The sequence below is a fragment of the Osmerus eperlanus genome, chromosome 26 (assembly GCF_963692335.1).
Source record: "Osmerus eperlanus chromosome 26, fOsmEpe2.1, whole genome shotgun sequence".
Taxonomy (NCBI): domain Eukaryota; kingdom Metazoa; phylum Chordata; class Actinopteri; order Osmeriformes; family Osmeridae; genus Osmerus; species Osmerus eperlanus.
The window spans coordinates 2674653-2690143 of record NC_085043.1 but is presented as its reverse complement, the minus strand read 5'-3'; the positions used below and the strand labels follow the sequence as shown (position 1 = coordinate 2690143).

Genomic DNA, 15491 nt, shown 5'->3' with positions numbered 1-15491 from the left:
CTCACTACTCGATGGTACCAACCCTGTTTATCTGCTGCTCTCTTAGCAGATGCGGTTGGATCGGCTAATTCAGGTGTTGTGAAGGAGCAAATTCAGGGTTGTCGGGGTCAGGGTTCGGACAACCTGCATAATAAACATAAAGACATAGACAATTTAAGCATGTGCTCTTAACCCTTGTGTTATCTTCGGGTCATTCTGATCCATCAGTCATTGTGACCCACCGTCGTATTGCGACAACTTTACCGCATACAAAAATAAGTGAGGAATTTTCTTTTAACCGTCAGGCTGTCCCGGCCCCCCCACATTGCGAAGGTTAAAAGAAAATCCTATTTGTTTTTGTATTGGGTAAAATTGGGTAAACACAACGATGGTTCGTTGTGAACCTTTGGGTCATGTAACCCGAAGGCAGCACAAGGGTTAAGTGACTATATTTTACCAAATGTTTTCAACTTCAATTTTGGAGCGTTCAAGTTACTGGAGAGTTACTCAACACTGGAGAGTTCAAGTTATGCCTAACAAAACAAGCTTTACAATGAACACTGCTGTTTGTTAGCCTGGGCCTAGACCTTAATTGTAGAACATGTCCCCTCTGTAATGTAGGCTACAACATAGGACAGTTCACGTTTCATCCTTTAAAAACTGCATAGAACACAGTAGCTTCAGTAGAACAGCAGACTTGGGACAAAAGTTGTTCAGTAAAAGCTTGCAGTCTTTTTTTGAGAGTAAACAAACACTTGACGAAAACGTTAGTCAACATTTTGTTTGCTTGCACTACATTAAAAAAGACTGCAAGTTTTCAGTTTGTTACAGCGCCTACTTTTGCCCTTACATTTACACATTTAACTTTACCTTCTACTGTGTCAATTGGAAAGCATATAGATGGAGCCAAGTCAAGACGGTGACAGCTAGCTCTAAGCCATCAGCTATCCCAGATAGCACACATACGTCTTGCCGATGTCGGCCCGATGTTTAGAACATACGTCGGCAAGATGTCATATGGATTTTTTATTTTTTTTTATTTGGCAAGACGTCGCTGAGACGTCAGCATTTGATCGAATTCTATGTTCTAATTCTAATTCTATTCTAATTCTATATCTACATGATTCTTTTTTATTAATCGTTGTATGCTCCACGGACAAAACTTGCACCATCATCCTTCTGCAACAAAGTGTCGCCGTGTCTTCCTGTATCGGCTCTACTGCTGTATGTTTCATTCCATCAACACATTGAATCCTACTAAGAAAGCCGAGTAAACGCACTCAATGGTAGGCTACATCTGCTACTGCTATTACTATCCCAACTATAATTTCAGCTGTTAAAACGATAATATTCTTGTTCCAACTAGCTAGCCTACTTCTTCTGTTTAACAGTTCAGCTTTCAGCTTCTCCCGCATTGTAGGCTATTTTAGCTCTTAGCTTTGTTAAGATGATGCAGATGATGCAGTTCAGTTTCCACACTGCCTCTTTTGTGTCACTCACACATTTTTGAAATTCATTTCAGCTTGCGGGTATTTTCTCATTTCTCACTTTTATACTTTTTAAAATATAAAGGTTTTTGTGCAAATTATTCTCCCTTTCAAAGTAATGGTAAATCCTTTCAAATCAACAACCTAGGTGTCAAAAGTTTCGTCTTGGTAGCGATTGAGTTGCTTGTATTTTTATTTACGTTCCGTTGCATGGTTTAAGTGGAAATTAAGTTTTTGTGGCGAAAAGTGAAACTAACGGTGGCTAATTTGCTAGCCACAGTCACTGACGTTACTAACGTCACTACGTCACTAACGTCACGAAAACACGCGTGACTACCTGTAGCAGAACATTCGTTTCGCATCTGTTAACTTGGGGGATAGCTAGGCTAACTATAGCTTTACTGCAAGGCAGCTGCAGAAACGCCACAAGCAAAGAGGCCAGGGTGATAACTATTTACTTATTTTACTTTGTGATGTGAAACACAATTGTAAAATGTAATGTACAATATTAGCTGATATTATTAAGGAAGTAGGCCCACATCTACTTTCGGAAACGGTAGTCTACTATTTCACTGAGGCATTAGCATGACATTAGCCTCTGTTACCCGGGCAACACATACTACAGTGGTCTATGATGCATCTGTTTTCAATCATTAAAATAAACATTCCTCACAAATACATTTTCGTTGTAGGATTTATTATGACATTACATTACAAGTAAATGATTTGTGGGTGAAATTATCATTACCTGTGGTTTCAAACCAGTGTTGCTCACTGCAACGCTGTAGCCTACGCGAGACACTACAAAAACATCGACACAGCTGTAGGAAGTCAAACGGCGACAGAACATGTTCGGCACTCCCTTTACTTAAACCAAAAGTCTTTCAATAGGTGAAACTATCTGACTACTAACCTGAACTTCATTGCCACAGCCTAAACTTTGTCAATCTGTTCATGAAAATAATTCATTTCAGCCTAAACCGTACAACGGAACGTTAAATCGAATTCAACCAACGCAATCGCTACCAAGACGAACACAGCAGTAGTCTAGTACTGTACTGTAGTAGAATTTACAGGGGCAGCTTCTCCACACAGGGCTATATCGCATTTTGCGTTGTTACTGACAATGATCCCTACCAGTGAGCTTTTTATGAAGGAGCGATTTTCCACTAAATAAATGTCAAGCTTATTTACGTTTTTGGGGGCATATTTTCAGTTAGCAGATGGTACTGTTTGAATCGCGAGTCTATCTTCTGCCGGTAACGTCGTAGAATAATCTTCAAAGGGGGTTCTTTATTAATGAATGAATGCAATATGAGTAGGCTAAATGCCTGAAAATATCACGAGAAGGGAAAACTTAAAAGGACGTTTAAGTCATAGAGATTAGGTCCATTTTTACACCGGTCTGCCAAATGTATTCGTTTTGATTCAGCTATGAGGCTGCCTCTTGCAGGGGAAATGAGAAGACATCATATTTCATTCTACACTTCACTCGTATTTTGAGTTGTAAATAAGCAGCAAAAAAAAGATGCTTTTAAATCTATGTAATCTTTATAAATAATAAGTAGGCCCTATGCATTTTTATATAAAATATACAGACCCCTGTGCAACCGACGCAAGCAAGCACACCCTACAATTTCCCCAGAAATTGTACCCTCTCTAGTTTAGTTCGGATCTCTAAGACAGTGTTTCCCAACCTTTTTTCAGTCATGGCACCCTTAGAAAAGTTTCAAGATGTTGTGGAGGAATGTTTTTAACTCTTCCCTCAGTTCGTAGAGTCGTGCCAAAACCTTGCATCGTGATAGCCATCGAACGGCCGTATGTAATAACAAGCTCTGATGTTCCGCTCTCATTTCCTCGCATAAAATCGAAAATAGATGGCTCTTCAGTGGGCGTGCCTTGATGAAATTAACTATGCCTATATCTACTGCTCTGTCCAGTACATCAGAGTTCCTTCGGGAGCGTCTTTGCTACTAGTGCCTCCCTATGTAAAAAGCAGTGAGTGGCTTTCACATGTGGGGTTTGCGCTCTGACTCTGCTAATGAAGCCCATCGTAGCCTACTCCCCGTCATGGCAGCGGCCCCCAGTCATGGCAGCGGCCCCATCAGTACATAAACTGTGACAGTCCTTTCAATTCAACCCCCCCTGTTCAAGATACTCTGTTGTCACACAATATATTTCTTCTCCTGTTGTTTTGTCAGGCATTGATTTACAAAATAAAAAAGTTTCTCTAATGCTGTCGCCATCTACGAATCAAATATTTGTCAGGAGCTGAGCGTGCGTGCCCACTAATGTCAGTGGACTCATCCAGCTACAAGGAAAATTTGTTGAAGGCAGGGACGGACTGGGAGTAAAGGGTTAAAAGTCCCTGGACTTTAATCCAGACTGGCCCACCAGAACCGGCCCCCGTATACGCCACCACAGCTGCCCTGCCAATGCATCCACATTCTGTGTTTGATGTAATGCAAGTTAGGGAGTTTCACAGTTCATGCGAGCGCGCAAGCGAAATTTTTGGGCCTTTATTTGAGCGTTGCTCAATTGGTAAAACGTTGTCTAGTGAAGATGATGTATTTTTGTCTCTTATTTTTCAGCCCCTTACGTTTCTTAGCCTGGTTTTCAATCGTTATATAGTCTTTACTAGCTAGCTTTCGATCTCAGTGTCACTGTCGAGTGTAAAGGCCGCAGTATGTTTCTCCGACTCCGTTAACGGATGGGCGGGCTTAAGGCCGATATATGCTTTGCGTTTTTCGAAAAACGGACACATGGGAACGCCCTCGTCTCCGTGGAACGCCCTCTACGAGCTCTCCGTCAGCCCTCGGAGAGCTCGATGTGCACCTCCTGAATTTTCTAACTATCCGTCGTAATTTCGGAGGGCGACGGAGAGCTACGGAGACCCCCTTGGCTGTGATTGGTCAGTATTAAGAATCGCTTGCGTTAGGGGCGGGGGCGGGGTTGCCGGAATAAACAGGATGAACAGAATCCTTTGACCACCATTGCTGTAAGTTTTCACAATTCATATTTCAGCTAAACAGTACATGTAAATCAGCATCTGAATTAAAATGTGACGAGAAATGGGCAGTGTAGTTGCTGAAAATGTGCGTATTTTATTGATGAAACGGCTAATTTGTAAATTTGCTCCGACTTCTCGATAACCTAGGTAAATAAACACTCCACGACGACTTACAAAAAAACGTTGCGCCACCTACTCTTCTGGCGGTGAATTGTTTTCAGCACCCACAGCCTACGGAGAACCATAAACGAAGTCTATCCGTCCGTATCCGTGCATATCCGTGCACCCACCCATCCGTAAACGGAGACGCAGAAGCATATTTCGGCCTTTACGGATACGGACGGATCCGTAAGCAACTACACTTCCCATTTCTCGTCACATTTTAATTCAGATGCTGATTTACATGTACTGTTTAGCTGAAATATGAATTCTAAAAACTTACAGCAATGGCGGTCAAAGGATTCTGTTCGTCCTGTTTATCACGGCAACCCCGCCCCTGACGCAAGCGGTTCTTAATACTGACCAATCACAGCCAAGGGGGTATCCGTAACTATCCAAAATTACGACGGATAGTTAGAAAATTCAGGAGGTGCACGTCGAGCTCTCCGGGGCTCTCCAAGGGCTCTCGGAGAGGGCGTTACCCGTAAAGTAGGGCGTTTCCATGCGTCCGTTTTTTGGAAAACGGAGTAGGCCGATATATGCTTCTGCGTTTTTCGAAAAACGGACGCATGGGAACGCCCTCGTCTCCGTGGAACGCCCTCTACGAGCTCTCCGTCAGCCCTCGGAGAGCCCCGGAGAGCTCGACGTGCACCTCCTGAATTTTCTAACTATCCGTTGTAATTTCGGAGAGCGACGGAGAGCTACGGAGACCCCCTTGGCTGTGATTGGTCCATATTAAGAACCGCTTGTGTCAGGGGCGGGGGCGGGGTTGCCGTGATAAACAGGAGGAACAGAATCCTTTGACCGCCATTGCTGTAAGTTTTCACAATTCATATTTCAGCTAAACAGTACATGTAAATCAGCATCTGAATTAAAATGTGACGAGAAATGGGCAGTGTAGTTGCTGAAAATTTACGAAAATGTATTTATTTTATTGATGAAACGGCTTATTTGTACATTTGCTCCGACTTCTCGATAACCTAGGTAAATCATAGAGTTAATATAACTAGAGGAAGCAACTTTTGTCTTCCAAGATGGCGTCCCCATTCATTTCTATGAAAAGTGCTCAGTGGCGCAGTGAGGCAAGCGAGAGTACGAAACTGGACCACGCCATCTTTCCACTTCCGACTCTTCCGGTCTAGCTTTAAACAGTGGCTCTTTTTTTCCCTAGCTCCGAGACCTCGTGCACGCTTGCAACTAGCTGTACACGTCATACTTTGCGACAACCAGTCGCGAGCATAGATTTATATGGTTACGAGCGTGTGAGCTAAGGCATTGCAGTGGCAGAATGGGGTACAAGTCCGATTGAATCAGAGACATGATGCAAACTTTACGGAAATGTATGCTGTCACTGTATAGTATTCCTTTCACTTGTTTTGTAGAAATAGGCTATAGGGCTAAATATAGGGCTATTCTAGATGGAACTCATCACATATGTTGTTTTTTTTCTTCGTGATTTGAGTATGATTTCCAACGCATTGTATCAGATTAAGTAAGTAAGTAAGTAAGACTTTATTTATATAGCACATTTCATACAAGAATTGCAGCTCAAGGTGCTTTACATAAAATCAATAAAAACAATAATACAAGTGATAAACAATTCAAACAAAAATAAAAATCCCAATAAGATCTCTGTTCAAGAGAGAAACCAACTTTAAACATGCATCTTAAAAGTAACAATAATATAATTAATAAAAGTAGGAAAACCCTTTTGAGATCAAATTACTTAAATGCTTCGGTAAAAAGGTAGGTTTTAAGCTGTCTTTTAAAAATGTTTAGTGTTTGCTTCCCTAATATTTATGGGTAATTTGTTCCATAGTTTTGGGGCGTAATTGACAAAGGCCGAATCACCAATCTTCTTATGACTGCTTCTGGTGACCTCTAATAGGCCTGCATTTGATGATCGCAGTGTTCTAGCTGGTGTGTAGTTTATAAAGGAGTTAGCAATGTAGCTAGGTCCTTGTCCGTGTAGAGCTTCGTATGTGAGGAAAAGGACCTTAAAGTCAATTCTGAAGGTAACAGGGAGCCAGTGTAAAGTAGCTAGGACAGGACTAATGTGTTCTCTCCTTTTAGTTTTGGTTAATAATCTAGCTGCAGAATTTTGAATGAGCTGTAGTCTTTCAGTGGTTTAAATAATTAAATAAACTGTTAACATGAACACTTAGCTCTGTCGTTGTTCTCGCCAGGCAAAGAAAGCTTAATAGTTATTGGGTGTGCTTTGCCTTCGGCAAGGGCACAACCTTTGTTCTCTCACATATATATTATTAGGTTCCTCCGGTAGGAGGGAACCTATTGTTATTGTTGGTATTCTTATTGGTGGCCAAGCCGCGAAGCGGCGAAGCCACTTAAGTGTTTCTACCTTTTCTTATTATTATTACACTTCTTCTGCCATTGGAGTCTATGGCAGCCCCTAGAACCGTATGGTAAAAAGTTGTGAAATTTGGCACACTCATTAAGCACAGTCCCCTCTTTATATTCACAAAGTTTCATGTCTCCCATTGGAGCACTCTAGCGCCACCAATGGGTCAAAGTTGGACTTGTGTTTACACACGTAACTTTTGAACCGTATGACCGATTTTCAAAAATGAGGTACCATTGGATTCCCTGGGTCAAGACGAGTTCAACACACCCTATGGCGTCAATTTCCGGTTATATAGATTTTCCGCCATTTCCGGTTTTATCGAAAATGTTTTCCAATCTTCACCAAATTTGGCAGAGATCATCTTCAGACCAGGCCTCACAAAAGCCATCATATTTTTTTGGGATTTTCAAAACCGTTTGCCCGGTACGGCCAATCAAAATGTGCCGTTAAGCCAGCAAACAGGAAGTTGGGTCGTATCTCAGCAAATCTTTGATGGATTCACACCAAACTTGTTGCGTGTACTCGTAACCCTCTTCTGAGGATGTACAACATGTTTTATGGGTCATTCGACTGCTTGGCCACCTCATTGCTGCTTGCAGCTATATTTAGGGGCCAAGCAGCGAAGCTGCGAGGCACCTATTGTTATTGTTAGTATTATTAGGGGCCAAGCAGCGAAGCTGCGAGGCACCTATTGTTATTGTTAGTATTATTATTATTATTATTATACTTCTTAAGACTGGGTGTCTATGGCAGGCCCTAGAAGCGCTTGGTCGAAAGTTGTGAAATTTGGCACACTCATTAGGGACAGTCCCCTGGTCCAATTCACAAAGTTTCATGTCCCATACTTGGGCACTCTAGCGCCACCAATGGGTCAAAGTTGGAGTTGTGTTTACACACGCAACTTTTGAACCGTATGACCCATTTTCAAAAATGAGGTACCATTGGATTCCCTGGACCAAGACGAGTTCAACGCACCCTATGGGGTCAATTTCCGGTTATATAGATTTTCCGCTATTTCCGGTTTTATCAAAAACCTTTGAAAGCCTACTCCTCCTACAATCTTTGTCAAATCTTCTTCAAAATTACCAGATATGCTCTTCAGACCAAGCTGCACAAAAGTTATGGTAGAGCATTTTGATACCCACAACCGTTTGTCCGTGACAGCCAATCAAAATCAGCAGAAAAGCCACCTCATATCTCAGCAGTTGTTTGAGGCAGTGAAACTAAATTTGGTAGGCCGCCTCGGAAACTTATTCTGAGGATGTCCTCCAAAGATTGTGTCATGTGACTAAAAGGGGGCGTGGCCGGAAGCATAAACGTGTTTTGGCTAATAACTGTTGAAGTGTTTACCTTAATAAAGTAATTTCTTTGTCTGTTGATGTCTTGTGAGATATCAAGCCTGACTATTAATAACTTTTCATAAAATTCGAACGGACGTGGCTTTGATCTTTAGACCCAGTTTCACAAAAGCAATCAGATGAATTTTCAATTTTCAAAAACGTTTGTTCGGTAGAGACGATCAAAAGCGGTGGCGAAGCCGCCAAACGAGGCGCAAGAGCATATCTCAGCAACCATTTGCGCGATTGTCACCAAACTTGGGTTCCATCGTTCCCATGAGGAGCAGAGGAGGCCTGCAGTGTTATACCATAAAAATAACTTTGAACTCTCAGTACTCTTGAACGCAAACATATATTTCAACCAAACTTGGTGTGTTGCATGAGTGCAACAGGTTGTTGTGACTTAATTGTTGCGCAAGTGCTATGGAGGCCATGTCCTGCTCTGGACTGCTTGGCCCCTCCATTGCTGCTTGCAGCTATATTTAGGGTTCCTCCGGTAGGAGAACCCTATTGTTATTGGTGGTATTATTATGTTTTACCCATGGGAGTCAATGGCAGCCCCTAGACCAGTACCGTAAAAAGTTGTGAAATTTGGCATGTTGAAACTGCAGACCATTAGTAACTACCATACCAAACATGGGCCATGTGAGACGATAGGTGGCGCTACAGGCCACGCCCCAATATGTCAATTTTCAAATTGATGCCATTTGCAGGCCATAAGTCCCAAAATTCTGAAATTCATTACATATGCCTTATTTCTCATGAGGAATAAAAAAGCCTCAAGAAGCTATAACGGCCGCCATATTGAATTTGTCTGTACAATAAAGATTAAGGAAACGCGTTTTTTCCCTACTCCTCCTACATTTTTGGTCGAATTTTCTTCAAAATTGCCATAGATGATATCCAGACTGAGCCTCACAAAAGTTATCGTAGGGATTTCTGATTTTCAAAACCGTTTGTCCGGTAGAGCCAATCAAAATCTGCAACAAAGCAACCAAACAGGACGTTTGGTCAAATCTCAGCAAATCTTTGAGATATCAACACCAAACTTGGTATGTCACGTGGAAGACACTACAACATGTTACCATGTGCAAAGGCAACTTCATACCTCTAAAAATGATTGATATAAAGCAAATTGAATTTATTGCTAATGCTAAAATAATGCTTTACACATCCGCCGGCCAAAAAATGATACTCTGATTCAATCACTAGTTCATATGAAGACTCTTGAGAATGTTGAGTACACAAATCTGAGAAAAAGTTGACTGTAACATGAAAACTCGATTTTTAGTGAATATTTGAAACATGCATGCTTGGCTAATTTCTAGGGCTGTTTCCCCAAATCCTCTCTCCCTTTGCTCCTGTGCGCGCGTGCTCCACATTCTCACACACAAGGGGCCAGAGCCCCTTGACACACGCGCGAGCTTGGTACACGCACAAGAAGACGACCATTTTATTTTATCGTTGGAGAACTCCTGCAGCCCTCAGAGATTTTCATTGTTACATTTGACAGTGAGTAATAAGATCCTACAATGGCAGTACAAAACATGTATTTTAGCGTTTGTATTCGTATGATAACTTGAAGACTTTTATACTGTCGTAAACAGGATAGCAGCTAATCTATCTACTGTAGGCTAGCTGAGCTAAGAATATCTCTTTGTACAGACAGTATTACAGGCTAGCAAGTCGTAAAATCTTTAACATTATACTTGCTTCTGTGAGACGCGTTTGAAATTTGTATACTGTGCGTGACTATGCGGTTGGGTTGTTCTATTTTTACATGTCATTGTTGATGTAATTTAAATTAGTACGGTGAGTTCCAAATGTGTCTTTCGATTAAACACTGCAGCGTGTATTACACAATGATCATATGTGGTGCGGCTTTTATTCGAAGGCAACGTTTAATTAGTAAGACAGATTCAGTGAATTGTAGTTGCAGTGCGGCCATACACAAACAAATAGACAAGGTCAGATAAATGCCGAGCAAGCTATAACCCTTACAGTGCGTTCACACTGCAGCGGAGCGGGCGGCGCGCGGCGTCGGCTTCCAATTCATTTTCAATGAAACCAGGCGTTGACGCTCGCGTAGGGCATTGTGGGAAGGCGAGCGGAGCGGAGCGGAGCGTTGCAAGTTGGATTTTCTCAACTTTATGTAAATGAGGAGCGTGAAAACGCTAGCGTTGGCCAATCGGATTGGTTTCTTGTTTCTTGTAACGTAGCAACTGTTCGTCATGGTAAACATTTCTAGGTTTGACAATTTCAAGATGGAGGAGAAACTTTTCGTATGTGTCTGCACACCCAGTTCTGTTCAGAACAAAGTTACTAATGTGACGAGCCTGAATTTAAAGATTACATTAAACTAATAATGCATGGTGCATGGTTGCCGATGTCGTCATTGTTCCTAGTGTGTTTTTATAGCCTACTTTTAAATGTAGTCGTCACATTACGTGACTGTTCTGTGCCACTGCTAGCTCGCTAGCCCAGCCTACAAACGACTGGTTGAGTGACCGGTGGCGTAACATGTATTCTACTGTAATCTTGCACTAGTAAAATCTTGCACTTACATAAATGTTGTGTAAAAGTGGTATTTTGATCGATATTGTGAGTACATTAACCCAAATCTGCACGCTTGGCCATGACTACAACAGTGACCTTAGAGAACTACAACTCTGTATTAACTTGTCTAACACGCCCCCGAGCGTGGTGTACTGTGGGAAGGCAAGCGATGCAGAGCGTTAAAAAACGCTGCAGTGTGAACGCACTGTTAAGGCTAGTTTTTGCTTTTGTGGACGGCGTTTAAAATTTATGTACTGTACCTACCTACGGTTGGGTTATTCTATCTTTAGCTACATGTCATTGTTGATGTAATTTTGTTTGTTCGTTCCAAGTTTTTCTGACGGTCTTCACATTGTAAGTTATTCTTTTTGAAACTGTAGCTAGGTAGCCTAGTTTGCTGCACAGTTAGAGCTACCTAGCATAAGCAAGTAGCAATGGTACCATGGTTGTTTTGCTTGCTAGCTTTGTTTGGGTTCATGGTTTGATCGTTTAGGAGTTCCATTGAAAGCCTATAGACCTACAATACGTTTGTAATCGGCATTTTGTACCATGCTGCACGATTTCCTATCTCTTGATAACATTTTATATTTGTATCAATTTTATACACTAAATTGCCAAAGTATTCGCTCGGTTGCCTTTACACGCTCATGAACGTGAGTGACATCTCATTCTTAAACCATAGGATATGATGTCGGACCACCCTTTGTAGCTATAATAGTTTCAACTCGTCTAGGAAGGCTTTCCACAAGGTTTAAGAGGTTTATGGAAATGTTTTACCATTCTTCCAGAAGTGCATTTGTGAGGTCCAACATTGATGTGGAACAAGAAGGTTTGGCTCGCAGTCCCTGCTCTAATTCATCCCAAAGGTGTTGTATTGGGTTGAGGTCAGGACTGTGTGCAGGCCACTCAAGTTCGTCCACACCAATCTCGCTCATCCATGTGTTTATGGGCCTTGCTTTGTGCACTGTTGCACAGTCATGTTAGAACAGGAAGGGGCCATCTCCAAACTGTTCCCACAAAGTTTGGAGCATGAAATTGTCAAAATGTTGGTGAATTATTGCATTTCAGGAAATTAACTTATGGGTAGGAAATATTTAATGGATTGGGCTCGGCGGGGTATTTTGTCATCCATCCATTCCTACTCCATGCTCTTGATTATGTAATTGACCTACAGGTACATCTTCTAGGCTATGTTTATTTGTTTTAATTTTCTAATGTGAGTCAGTGGCTTGGCAGTATTTTAACAGTAAGGTTTGGTTATTTGTGTTAAACTGTGATGATTCTTTTGGTGAAACATGAATTTAAAGTAAAAACCATTTGCAAGATAAATTGTTCTCAATTGGTCTTAATTTGTATTTATAGTCGAGTCCGTTTCTCTGTTTACATTTTACAGACTTAAATTTGAATGTAGACAGTGTAAATTGAATAAAGGTAAATAATGGATGTCTAAATATTTTTTTTAAGTACAGAGATTGGTGTTTTGAGAATCCTAACCATTTCAATATTTTCTTAAAGGTCTGTATACTACAACTGTTGAGTATGAAGTTATGATAATGTAAGACTATGAAATTGTTAAGCAGTAGTGTGGTATGTTACATTTCATAGTTTTTGATGGTTTTTCTATGTGTTTTTTAGATGCCATGTTCCAGCAAGAGATCCAGGGACCAAGGATCCACTGTTGAGGTTAGACTTCCTTGTGGGAAAAAATGCTAAACCAGTGTGTTTAAGTGATAAGATTAATTGAGAAAAATGAATGTGAATGAGCATTTTTAACAACGTCTTTGTTACGGACCCATGTTTAAAATGTCCTAATTCAGTCTGTATAGTTGTGGTTGTGTGTTTTTTCTTTTCTCCCCTCTTTCTTTCTATTCGCTGCATGCAGGTATGGTCTAGTCAGCGTTTGTTGGCGGTTGGCTATCAGTCTCCCTATCTCGTGATTGGCAATCAGCCGCGCACTTCCAATCAGCGGTTTAGTTGTCAACATAAAATTACCACACTGGTCAGCTGTTTCAGAGATTGCTTTGGAAAGTTGCTTGTTTAGAGAGTTGTCAAGTCAGAGAGACTTCTTGTTGAAATCATTGTAAATGTTGTTATTATTTTGTTAGAATGGTTTGCTTCATAGTGAACCCTTTTAATAGAGCAGTTAGTGGTGCAGCGTTTATTCGAGGGTGGCGTTCATTCAAGGGCAACGTTTAATTGGTAAGAGAGATTCAGTGAATTGTAGCTGCAGTGCAGCCATAGACAAACACAGAATAGACAAGGAAGTCAAACAAAAGCCCAGTGTAAAATGTATGCCGCGCGTGTCTCTACTTTGTGTACAAATCTGACGCAGCATGCCGTAACATTCTTACACTTTAGCTTTCAAACAGAAACCTGTGCAGAAAGCACTCACCACCAGCAACAGATCTATAGCACGCAAACTTGGTGTTGATGAAAAGCACATTCAGGAATGGTTAAGTCAGCTACCTCGCCATATTGTATACAATATGTATAACTATCTATAGGCCTGAATGCAATTGTCGCAATTGCATTATAATAATGTATAATTTTTTTTCAAGCAATGTCTTAATTTAGAATTATATAATTGTATTCAGAATTATTACGTGACTTTATTTTGAAGGCCTTTTGGGACGCTCATGAGTGAGAGAGTCGACAACCTAACAGCAAGCGAAGCACAGACAATTTAAAGCTCTGATAAAAGTTTCAAGTTCAAGTTTATTATCATATACTCATAAACAGCATTTATAAGTAATGAAATTCTTTGTGCTCAATGTCCGTTCAACTTGCAGAATAAAAAAATTCAATACTAAAGGATGGAGAAAAAGGGTAGAAAAAATAAGAAAAATTGTAGTGCAAAAAGATATTTCAAGGACAGTTCAGCATCCTTATGGCATGTGTGAGAAAACTATCCCTGTATCTGATGGTACAGGACCTTATACTCTTGTATCGCCTTCCAGAAGGCAGGAGGGAGAAAAGACTGTGGCAGGGATGACTAGGGTCAGAAATGATCCACTTGGCCTTTCTCCTGCACCGCTGGCTGTAAAGGTCCTGAATGGATGGTAATGCAGTCCTTGTAATACGCTGTGCAGATTTGACCACTCTTTGTAGTGTCTTCCTGTCCTGGGCAGTGCTGTTGCCAAACCATGTTGTAATGCCACCAGTCAGTATGCTCACAATGGTGCACCGGTAAAAATTGGTCAGTATAGTGCAGTCCATGCCAAATTTCCACAGTCGCCGCTGAAAAAAGAGCCTCTGTTTCGCTGTCCTTGTAACCACACCAATATGGTGGTCCAGCTCAGATCCTCACTGATGTTGATACCAAAAAATCTGAAACTTTTGACTCTCCACAGCTGTGCCCTCGATGTGAATGGGTGCATGTTCTCCCTGCAGCCGCCTGTAGTCCACTATCAACTCCTTGGTTTTTGCTACATTAAGCAACAGGCTGTTATGCTGACACCAGGATGTCATTGTTGCCACCTCTGCTCTGTAGGCAGACTCATCACCATTCTTGATGCAGCCGATAATGGTGGTGTCATCAGCAAACATAATGATAGTGTTGGAGCTGTTTGTGGCTGCACAACCATAGGTGAACAGAGAGTACAACAGTGGGCTTAACACACAACTCTGTGGGGCACCAGTGCTGAGTGTTAGACTGGTGGGGTGATGTTACCTAGCCGTACTGCCTGTGTCCTATCCAGCTGCACATGGAAGGACTGATGTTCCGGTCCTGTAGTTTCATGATGAGCCTGGATGGTACTATGGTGTTGAAAACGGAGCTGAAGTCGATGAAGAGCATCCGCACGTATATGTTGTTCTGATCCAAGTGAAAGAGAGCAGTGTTCAAGGCCAAAGCTACAACATCATCTGTAGACCTGTTCGGCCTATATGCAAACTGGAGTGGGTCTAATGCAGGTGACAGGCAGAATGTAATGTGGTCTTTGACTAACGTCTCAAAGCATTTCATCACAACAGGGCAACAGGGCGGTAATCATTGAGACAGCTCACTGATGGTTTCTTAGAGACTGGGATGATGGTGGCTCCCTTGAACCTATTGGGGACGACAGACTGCGACAGGGAGAGGTTAAAGATGTCAGTGAACACCTCTGCCAGTTCAGGAGCACAGGCCTTGAGAACACAGCCAGGGATGTTGTCAGGTCCTGGAGCTTTATGCACATTCACTCTAAGTGATAAGTTTAAGGTTGTTATAGAGGTTGTTAGCAATCTAAGGAAACCTCTATTCCCTTGTGTAGGCTACAGCATGCAGCCAACAAAGTATGTTGTTTTGTGTCTGTATTTGACTTTGGTGAATGTTATTTACATGCTGCGCATGTCATTGCATGTTCATATTAAGCTAAAGTGGTCTTTATTTTCTCATTACAGCGTGAGTTTAGTTTTAACGGTGGATTTGGAGAAAAAGCTTCAAATAAATCTGTAGCAAGAAAGACACTTGTGCCTGCCAGTGTTTCATGGGATAATAGTATGCTACACTTGTAAATTACTTGTGTAATAAATACTGTGTTTTAATTTAACCAATTAAATAACCGTTTTCTGATTTTTGTGGGGAGGCGTTTAATCGAAGGTGCCATTTATTACACAATGTT

At 41.4% G+C, this 15491-nt stretch overlaps 1 protein-coding gene across 1 annotated transcript in view; it reads right to left on the bottom strand.

Moving 5' to 3' along the window:
* Positions 1-92: 92 nt before the first annotated feature.
* lrrc39 (leucine rich repeat containing 39) overlaps positions 93-15491 on the bottom strand; it is a 127749-nt gene continuing 112350 nt past the window's right edge. Inside the window, exon 8 of the mRNA XM_062452698.1 lies at positions 93-123. Coding sequence (XP_062308682.1) covers positions 108-123 — 16 coding nt within the window. The 3' untranslated portion in view covers positions 93-107. The remainder of the gene's footprint in view (positions 124-15491) is intronic.